At 57.0% G+C, this 10856-nt stretch overlaps 1 protein-coding gene across 1 annotated transcript; it reads right to left on the bottom strand.

Moving 5' to 3' along the window:
- Nucleotides 1–6524: 6524 nt before the first annotated feature.
- LOC121002063 (zinc finger protein 777-like) lies at nt 6525–10033 on the bottom strand. Its single transcript, XM_040433366.1, has 5 exons — nt 9935–10033; nt 8928–9054; nt 7744–7833; nt 7506–7562; nt 6525–6677 (listed from the first exon to the last, which is right to left on the bottom strand). The coding sequence occupies exons 1-5, from the start codon at nt 9935–9937 to the stop codon at nt 6592–6594; spliced, it is 363 nt and encodes a 120-aa protein (XP_040289300.1). The 5' UTR covers nt 9938–10033; the 3' UTR covers nt 6525–6591.
- Between the last annotated feature and the right edge of the window lie 823 nt (nt 10034–10856).

Raw genomic sequence — 10856 nt, 5'->3', positions numbered from 1 at the left:
CATATTTTTCAAGTTGCTTTGAACCTTTTGCCATACAGAAAAGAGACATGACGTAAACCGTTCTTCTTCAGGGATGAAAACCATTTGCACCAAAAATGGTGACTTAACAGTTGATTCTTGATGGCGATTGTTTATAGCAAACTCTGTATAAAGGTAAGACGACCATTCCTCCCGATTTTCAGCCACAAAACACCTAAGGTAAGTCTCTAGGTTTTGGTTGGTGCTTTCGGTCTGGCCGTCCGACTGCGGATGTAAGGTTGAGGAAAAGGACAAATGTACCCCGAGACTAGAACAAAAAGCTCTCCAGAATTTAGAAATAAACTGGGTTCCCCGATCCGAAACAACATCAGAAGGGACCCCGTTAAGCTTCACTATTTCACTGATAAAAACCTGAGTCAGGGTTCTAGCATTTGGCAATGCCGGTAAGGCAATGAAATGCGCCATTTTACTGAACCTGTCTACTACTACCAGGATAACAGTTTTACCCTCAGATACAGGTAGGTCAGTAATAAAATCCCATTGACAGGTGTGTCCACAGCCTGTTGGGAATGACCAGTGGCAGCAGAGACCCTGCTGGATGAGTATGAGAGACTTTAGCGCGTGCACAGGCTGTACTGGTGGACACAAAATCAACTATATCCTGGTGCAACCTCGGCCACCAAAAACAATGAGACAATAGCTCAGAGGTTGCCCTACTACCTGGGTGCCCAGCGAGTGCAGAGTTATGATGTGCTTTTAATATTTTAAGGCGCAAATTCAAAGACTCAACAACTTTCCTGGGGGGGCAGGAGACCACGGCGTCCCCCTGAGCCTCCAAAAGCATCCCTTCCAGAGTAACGCAGAGACAAACACCCCATTTTTGTAAAATCGGCACCGGATCGTCAACATTGCTCCCTTTAGGAAAACTTCGGGATAATGCCTCAGTATCAGCTTTGGTATTTTTTACCCCCGGACGATAGGCGATAAAATTAAACCTGGTAAAAACAAAGACCACCGAGCTTGTCTAGGGATAAGACGTTTACGAGACTAAAGGTATAACAGGTTTTTATGATCTGTAATCACTGTGATGGGATGAGCCGCCCGCTCCAAAAACTGACGCCATTCCACACACGCTAATTCCCTGTTGCCTATATCATAATTCTTCTCAGCTGCCGACAATTTCTTAGAAAAGAAAGCACAAGGACGCCACTTACTTGGAGACTGACCCTGGGACTGTACTGCCCCCAGCTCCATAATAAGGCTGGACCAGTATGGGTGCCGAGGTGAAACTCTCCTTCAGAGAGGAAAAACCCAGTTTAACAGCGTCAGACCATTTAGAAAAATCAGTCCCCTTCTTAGTCATGTCAGTAAGGGATTTTCTATAAAAATTGGCAAAACTCAAAAAACATTGCAAAGCTTTTAAGTTCTCAGGAAGATCCCATTCTAGGACCGTGCGGACCTTCTCTGGATCCATACGGAACCCCGAAGCTGATAGCAGATACCCCAGGAAATGTACCTCCTGTACGGCAAATACACATTTCTCCAATGTAGCATATAACTTATTTGTCTGTAAAATCTGCACCACCTGCCTGACGTGTGCGTCTCCAGATCGGGTGAATAGATCAAAATATCGTCAAGATATATCACCACAAATCTGCCGACGAGATGACAAAAGATATCGTTGACAAAGTGTTGAAAGACAGCAGGAGCATTAGTCAGGCCATGACCGGGTTTTCATAATGCCCCTCAGGAGCGTTAAACGCCGTCTTCCACCTATCCCCTCTTTGATGCGAATCAGATTGTGGGCTTTCCTTAAATGCATTTTGGAAAACCATTTTGATTTAGATAAAGGACTAAAAGAAAAACCCAGAGTCTGAGCGAATCGGGCAGCCACCAAATTAACCCCCGCCCCACTGTCTAAGAAAACAGAGATTGTCTCAGTTTTATTACCCGAGACTACCATAGCTGAAAAAACAAACTGAGATGTTTGTATAGAGGAGATGTATACACCCAGGTTGTCATCCTCCGCACAACCTGGGGTCAGTATTTCCGGCGGTTGTTTCTTTTTGGGTACGGATGGACAAACTCCAATAAAATGACACCTCTGACCACAGAAATTCCCGGACTTATGGCGAGCCCCAGGAACACCAACCTGATGAGTGGCTCCCCCTCGTTGCATAGGTTTGTCTGAGTCAGAACAAACAGACTCTTGCCTGAGAAAAGTCTCTGGAGGACAAGAAGTCCACGGCTTATCCTTATCAATTCTTATAGAGATCGACACAGCGGCCTCAAGGTATGTAGGAGTCTCATACAGCGCAAGCGCGTCTTTTACTCTTTTACCTTCTCTGACAACCCCTAGCAAAACTGGCTCCTGAGAGAGGAGTAATTTCACAGAGTATCCGTGGCCCACCTTGGAAGCTCAGAACAATGATCCTCCGCTGACCGATCTCCCTGGTGAAGCCGCCGTAATCTAGACTCAGCTAGAGAGACTCAGTCAGGGTCATCGTATACGAGACCCTGGGCCTTTAAAAAAACTCCTACCAACCGGAGGGCCTGGGTACCAGCTGGTAACAAAAGAGCCCAGGATTGAGGATCCCCTTGGAGAAGGGAGATAACACTCCCCACTACCAGAGGAATGTGGGCGCAGCCTGAAATATAATTTACAGGCTTCTCGGAACACCACAAACTTCTCTCTCCCTCCAGAAAATCTGTCAGGGAGAGCAACCTTAGGTTCTGGATTGCCCTGGGTACCCATAGCAACCACTGGGCTCGAGGTTCGCTGCCGAAGGATTGACGTCCTCAATCCTGCCACTTCAAGAGACAGACCATGCAACTGCAGCAATAGGATCCATAGTGGATCTAAAAAATATATTTTTTCTCTTTAAAAAAGAAAAAACTAAATAAAGGCCAGATATAATATCCCGTCTGATATGGCAGGTAACAGATGGGCGTTGCAGAGAGGAGGGAAGAGGAGAACGCTTCCACTAGGGTGAGGGAGGAGTGGTGACCCCTAGCTCACCTAGCACTGGCACCTATCTGCCCTGACGTCCCTAGACGGGCTGCTTACCCATATGCCGATCACGTGCCTAGTCCCTGGCAACCCTGAAATAAGCCCTAGGTAGTGAATAGGGCGATGGGAGCAGTAGTCCTCACCACTGACACCTAAGGGAACAGGGAAAGGACAAACAATCCCCGAAGGGAGACAACAAACAGTGGAGAACCGAAGATCTAACAACTCCACCTGAGGTCAGAATAGAAGATCTGGAAGGAAGGTCTATGTCTGGCAATAAGGGAGACTATGTAGTAGCTGGGAGCGGCTGACCGAGAACCGCTGAAAGGAAAAGCTACCTTGGACCAGAATCTATATTCACCACTAGGTCATGGAGCGATCCCTAGAGAAACTTAGTGAGTAGCCACCCGCTGCGACCTTCTGACCCCAGGCACAACAGGGTCAGCCATAGGTCGTGACACCTAACTCAAAACTCCCCTTGAGTCCTGACTCCCAAGACTGCACGTCGACTCTCGAGAGTGCACACTCCTAGTCCAGGCCTGACTAGCTCCCAAAGCTGCACTTCTGGCCCGACCCCGACTCTCAAAGTCTGCTTGTACTTCACACCCGATTCCAACTCTTAAAGGGGCTCTGCACTTTGTTTTAACTGATGATCTATCCTCTGGATAGATCATCAGCTTCTGATCGGCCGGGGTTCGACACCCAGGACCCCTGCCGATCTGCTGTTTGAGAAGCGCCGCGGTCTTCTCACTGTTTACCGCCGGTCCACTGACATCACGACTAGTATCACTGGCCTGGGCGGGGCTAAGCTACATTCATGTGAACAGAGCTTAGCCCCGCCCAGGCCAGTGATACTAGTCGTGATGTCACTGGGCCGGCGGTAAACAGCGAGAAGGCCGCGGCACTTCTCAAACAGCTGATCGGCAGGGGTCCTGGGTGTCGGACCCCCGCCGATCAGAAGCTGATGATCTATCCAGAGGACAGATCATCAGTTAAAACAAAGTGCAGAACCCCTTTAAGCTTTCTCATACTCCAAGCCTAAATCCTGACTCGGACTCCTGCGAATGCACTTACACGCCAGGCCTGCCCCTGAGGCTGCTGATGGGTGACCACAAGTTCATGAATGGTCTTAAAGGGGTTGTCTCATCATAGACAATGGGGGCTTATCGCTAGGATATGCCCCCATTGTCTTATAGGTGCGGGTCCCTATATCCAGAACAAGTGAAGGAGGGCGCACCGAGTGCTGGCTCGGCTATTTCCGTCAACCCTATAGAAATGAATGGGAACGGGGGCCACACATGCGCGGTACGCTCCAATCACTTCTATGGGGAGCCGGCTTGGTGGTGGCCGGATCGGAGTCCTCCAGCCACCACCTTGCGGGGGTCCGTTCTCGATATAGGTGCTATATCCTTGTGATATGCCCCCATTGTCCATGATGAGGCAACCCCTTTAGGCCTCCTGCACACTACCATATGGCTATTTCAGTGTTTTGCAGTTTGTTTTTCACGGATCCGTTGTTCCGTTTTTTGTTTCCGTTGTGTTTCTGTTCCGTTTTTCCGTATGGCATATACAGTAATTACATAGATAAAATTGGGCTGAGCATAACATTTTCAATAGATGGTTCCGCAAAAAACGGAACGGAAGACATACGGATGCATTTCCGTATGTGTTCCGTTTTTTTTGTGGACCCATTGACTTGAATGGAGCCACGGAACGTGATTTGCGGGCAATAATAGGACACGTTCTATCTTTAAACGGAACGGAATGCATACGGAGTACATTCAGTTTTTTTGGCGGAACCATTGAAATGAATGGTTCCGTATACAGAACGAAAAAAACGGCCAGTAAACGGGGAAAAAAAACGGTCGTGTGTAGGAGGCCTTAAAGGAATACTACTCCATGGCAGAGGTGATGCTCCACGGGCCGTACATTTACTACACGACCCCACAGCGTCGCTGTCCTGTGTGGACCTGACCCGAGGGCCGTACATTTACTACACGACTACGCAACATCGCCATCCTGTGTGGACCTGACCCGAGGGCCGTACATTTACTACACGACTACGCAGCATCGCCATCCTGTGTGGACCTGACCCGAGGGCCGTACATTTACTACACGACCCCACAGCATCGCCATCCTGTGTGGACCTGCTCCACGGGCCGTACATTTACTACACGACCCCACAGCATCGCTGTCCTGTGTGGACCTGACCCGAGGGCCATACATTTACTACACGACTACGCAGCATCGCCATCCTGTGTGGACCTGCTCCACGGGCCGTACATTTACATGACTCTGCAGCGTCGCCGTCCTGTGTGGACCTGACCCGAGGGCCGTACATTTACATGACTATGCAGCATCGCCATCCTGTGTGGACCTGCTCCACGGGCCGTACATTTACTACACGACCCCACAGCATCGCTGTCCTGTGTGGACCTGACCCGAGGGCCATACATTTACTACACGACTACGCAGCATCGCCATCCTGTGTGGACCTACTCCACGGGCCGTACATTTACATGACTCTGCAGCGTCGCCGTCCTGTGTGGACCTGACCCGAGGGCCGTACATTTACTACACGACCCCACAGCATCGCCGTCCTGTGTGGACCTGCTCCACGGGCCGTACATTTACATGACTCTGCAGCGTCGCCATCCTGTGTGGACCTGACCCGAGGGCCGTACATTTACTACACGACCCCACAGCATCGCCGTCCTGTGTGGACCTGCTCCACGGGCCGTACATTTACATGACTCTGCAGCGTCGCCGTCCTGTGTGGACCTGACCCGAGGGCCGTACATTTACTACACGACCCCACAGCATCACCGTCCTGTGTGGACCTGCTCCACGGGCCGTACATTTACATGACTCTGCAGCGTCGCAGTCCTGTGTGGACCTGACCCGAGGGCCGTACATTTACTACACGACCCCACAGCATCGCCGTCCTGTGTGGACCTGACCCGAGGGCCGTACATTTACTACACGACTATGCAGCATCGCCATCCTGTGTGGACCTGCTCCACGGGCCGTACATTTACTACACGACCCCACAGCATGGCTGTCCTGTGTGGACCTGACCCGAGGGCCATACATTTACTACACGACTACGCAGCATCGCCATCCTGTGTGGACCTGCTCCACGGGCCGTACATTTACATGACTCTGCAGCGTCGCCGTCCTGTGTGGACCTGACCCGAGGGCCGTACATTTACTACACGACCCCACAGCATCGCCGTCCTGTGTGGACCTGACCCAAGGGCTGGAGATTGTAAATCTACATGATGTAACGTTGCGGAACCCACTGCTGCCTTCCGTTGCGGTCCAGAGGGTGTAATCTTCCGCAGACTCTGCGCACCTTTTAGACACCAGCGCCCAGTTACCCCTCCTCAGACTCCAATGAAGGTCGGACCTCCTGCCAGCCTCACCATGACCCCCAGACAGAACAATGGACTGAGCCAAGGGTGTAGACTACAGACACCGCGGGTGCTGAACGCACAGCCCCTCCTCCGACCGCAGGAAGAGACCAGACACAACCTACAAAATAAACCATTTAATGAAAGAAGAAGAAGAAAAAATAAAAAACACTACAGGCGCGGCGCCATCTACAGGTCAAAGAGCTCGTCCAGAAATATCAGTATGTCCAGCATGTCCCACTGAGGCTGGTTCTCCACATCTTCCAGGAGCTCCTCTGCAAGACAAAGAGAAGGTGTTCACACAGGAGGCAGGCCACCCTCACCTGCGGACCCGGGTGGCCTGCACGACGCGGGGGGGGGGGTGGGGGGGGGGGGTGAGCTGCACGACGCGGGGGGCTGTGGTGGGCTGCGGACCCGGGTGGCCTGCACGACGCGGGGGGAGGGGCTGCGGACCCGGGTGGCCTGCACGACGCGGGGGGGACGGGCTGCGGACCCGGGTGGCCTGCACGACGCGGGGGGGAGGGGCTGCGGACCCGGGTGGCCTGCACGACGCGGGGGGGAGAGGCTGCGGACCCGGGTGGCCTGCACGACGCGGGGGGGAGAGGCTGCGGACCCGGGTGGCCTGCACGACGGGGGGGGGGAGAGGCTGCGGACCCGGGTGGCCTGCACGACGCGGGGGGGGAGAGGCTGCGGACCCGGGTGGCCTGCACGACGCGGGGGGGAGGGGCTGCGGACCCGGGTGGCCTGCACGACGCGGGGGGGAGAGGCTGCGGACCCGGGTGGCCTGCACGACGCGGGGGGGGAGAGGCTGCGGACCCGGGTGGCCTGCACGACGCGGGGGGGGGAGAGGCTGCGGACCCGGGTGGCCTGCACGACGCGGGGGGGGAGAGGCTGCGGACCCGGGTGGCCTGCACGACGCGGGGGGGAGAGGCTGCGGACCCGGGTGGCCTGCACGACGCGGGGGGGAGAGGCTGCGGACCCGGGTGGCCTGCACGACGCGGGGGGGAGAGGCTGCGGACCCGGGTGGCCTGCACGACGCGGGGGGGAGAGGCTGCGGACCCGGGTGGCCTGCACGACGCGGGGGGAGGGGCTGCGGACCCTACCTGGGCAGTCTATCTGCAGCTCCATGTCCAGCTCCTCCTCTCCTCGGTCGCTTCTGTCTGCAGATGATGGGAAAAAAATGACAAAGAAATAAATAATTGCCAGTAATTGGAGACTCCGCCCACTATTTACAGGCCCTCCCATAGTCTGTCTTCAAAAAATTCCACCTACAACTCCCACATCTGAGACTCCTCCCACCAATCACAGATCAGTCATACATTGTGGCCCCTCCCCTGTCACCTGTGTGGGCGGGGTTTTCTGCATGTGTCTCCTGTGCCCTGATACAGGGATCCTCTCCCCTCTCAATCCTGGACAGGATCTCCGGCTGATCTGGAGGAAGTAGAAACATGGCGTTACAAGGAAGGCACAGAGGGAGCGACGAGCGCGGCCCGGGAGCGGCGAGCGCGGCCCGGGAGCGACGGAAGGGAGCGGCGAGCGCGGCCCGGGAGCGACGGAAGGGAGCGGCGAGCGCGGCCCGGGAGCGGCGAGCGCGGCCCGGGAGCGGCGAGCGCGGCCCGGGAGCGGCGAGCGCGGCCCGGGAGCGAAGGAAGGGAGCGACGAGCGCGGCCCGGGAGCGAAGGAAGGGAGCGACGAGCGCGGCCCGGGAGCGAAGGAAGGGAGCGACGAGCGCGGCCCGGGAGCGAAGGAAGGGAGCGACGAGCGCGGCCCGGGAGCGAAGGAAGGGAGCGACGAGCGCGGCCCGGGAGCGAAGGAAGGGAGCGACGAGCGCGGCCCGGGAGCGAAGGAAGGGAGCGACGAGCGCGGCCCGGGAGCGAAGGAAGGGAGCGACGAGCGCGGCCCGGGAGCGAAGGAAGGGAGCGACGAGCGCGGCCCGGGAGCGAAGGAAGGGAGCGACGAGCGCGGCCCGGGAGCGAAGAAAGGGAGCGACGAGCGCGGCCCGGGAGCGAAGGAAGGGAGCGACGAGCGCGGCCCGGGAGCGAAGGAAGGGAGCGACGAGCGCGGCCCGGGAGCGAAGGAAGGGAGCGACGAGCGCGGCCCAGGAGCGAAGGAAGGGAGCGACGAGCGCGGCCCAGGAGCGAAGGAAGGGAGCGACGAGCGCGGCCCGGGAGCAAAGGAAGGGAGCGACGAGCGCGGCCCGGGAGCGAAGGAAGGGAGCGACGAGCGCGGCCCGGGAGCGAAGGAAGGGAGCGACGAGCGCGGCCCAGGAGCGAAGGAAGGGAGCGACGAGCGCGGCCCAGGAGCGAAGGAAGGGAGCGACGAGCGCGGCCCAGGAGCGAAGGAAGGGAGCGACGAGCGCGGCCCAGGAGCGACGAGCGCGGCCCAGGAGCGAAGGAAGGGAGCGACGAGCGCGGCCAGCAGTGAAGGAAGCGAGAGGTGAGCAAATGATGGAAACTGAGAAAGAGTGGTAAATGGCCAGAGCAGGGACAGCATTATTTTGTGGCTCTATGGGGCCCGACACTCACCCACGTACACCAGGCTCTGGTAGTTTTCCTTCATCACGTCCTTGTACAGCTCCTTCTGCCATTCCTCCAGACACCGCCACTCATCCTCCGTGAAAAACACTGCAACGTCATCAAACCGGACAGAGATCTGCGGAAAAGACAGAAAGTATGTGAACCCCAGGAGGAGTGCACAGCAGGGGCCCCGGGTCTAGCTCAGCCTCTGCGGCACAGGGGCCCCGGGTCTAGCTCAGCCTCTGCGGCACAGGGGCCCCGGGTCTAGCTCAGCCTCTGCGGCACAGGGGCCCCGGGTCTAGCTCAGCCTCTGCGGCACAGGGGCCCCGGGTCTAGCTCAGCCTCTGCGGCACAGGGGCCCCGGGTCTAGCTCAGCCTCTGCGGCACAGGGGCCCCGGGTCTAGCTCAGCCTCTGCGGCACAGGGGCCCCGGGTCTAGCTCAGCCTCTGCGGCACAGGGGCCCCGGGTCTAGCTCAGCCTCTGCGGCACAGGGGCCCCGGGTCTAGCTCAGCCTCTGCGGCACAGGGGCCCCGGGTCTAGCTCAGCCTCTGCGGCTCAGGGGCCCCGGGTCTAGCTCAGCCTCTGCGGCTCAGGGGCCCCGGGTCTAGCTCAGCCTCTGCGGCACAGGGGCCCCGGGTCTAGCTCAGCCTCTGCGGCTCAGGGGCCCCGGGTCTAGCTCAGGCTCTGCGGCTCAGGGGCCCCGGGTCTAGCTCAGCCTCTGCGGCACAGGGGCCCCGGGTCTAGCTCAGCCTCTGCGGCTCAGGGGCCCCGGGTCTAGCTCAGCCTCTGCGGCTCAGGGGCCCCGGGGTCTAGCTCAGCCTCTGCGGCTCAGGGGCCCCGGGTCTAGCTCAGCCTCTGCGGCTCAGGGGCCCCGGGTCTAGCTCAGCCTCTGCGGCTCAGGGGCCCCGGGTCTAGCTCAGCCTCTGCGGCTCAGGGGCCCCGTGTGTAGCTCAGCCTCTGCGGCTCAGGGACCCCGGGTGTAGCTCAGCCTCTGTGGCTCAGGGGCCCCCGCTCACCATTGCCGTCCCTCCGGTCTCCGGGATTCTCTCCCATAATATCCAGGAGACGATTCTATGGAGCAGTCCAGCGACGGTGTGACGTCAAAACCATGTGATCGGAAAAGGCGAGGCCTAAACAGGAGGTCAGCAGGCGCCATTTTAGTTATGGGCAGTATGGGCCGCTCTCTGGTAGGAAGAGGTGAGAGGTCACTGACAGACGGGATGAGAATTGTAGTTCCTATGGTGGAGACAAATGTTTCTACCCGTTTTGTATACAACCATTCTGTAGATGTGCCTATAAAATGTGCAGGAGGAGCTGGGGGTATGGGGGTATGGGGGAGGAGCTGGGGGTATGGGGGAGGAGCTGGGGGTATGGGGAGCAGCTCTGGTATGGGGGAGGAGGTATGAGAGAGGAGATGGGGTATTGGGAGGAGCTATGGGGTAGTGCATTTACTGATAAAAACGGGGGTGGGGGCTGGGGGTATTTACTGAGGAGATGGGGGTATTTACTGAGGAGATCGAAGGTGGGGGGTATTTACTGAGGAGATCGGGGTGGGGGTTATTTACTAAGGAGATTGGGGTGGGGGGTATTTACTGAGGAGATCGGGGGTGGGGGTTATTTACTAAGGAGATTGGGGTGGGGGGTATTTACTGAGGAGATCAGGGGTATTTACTAAGGAGATTGGGGGTGAGGGGTATGTACTGAGAAGAACAGGGGTATTTACTGAGGAGATCAGGGGTGGGGGGTATTTACTGAGGAGATCAGGGGGCGTAGAGTATTTACTAAGATCGGTGTGGGGGGTATTTACTGAGGAGAACAGGGGGCGTGGGGTATTTACTGAGAAGATCGTGGGGGTGGGGGGTATTTACTGAGGAGATAGGTGTGGAGATATTTACTGAGGAGAACAGGGGGCGTGGGTATTTACTGAGGAGATCGGGG

Source organism: Bufo bufo, chromosome 5 (assembly GCF_905171765.1).
Source record: "Bufo bufo chromosome 5, aBufBuf1.1, whole genome shotgun sequence".
In the NCBI taxonomy this organism is placed as follows: domain Eukaryota; kingdom Metazoa; phylum Chordata; class Amphibia; order Anura; family Bufonidae; genus Bufo; species Bufo bufo.
The sequence above is the reverse complement of the archived record's forward strand: the minus strand, read 5'-3'. Positions and strand labels throughout refer to the sequence as shown.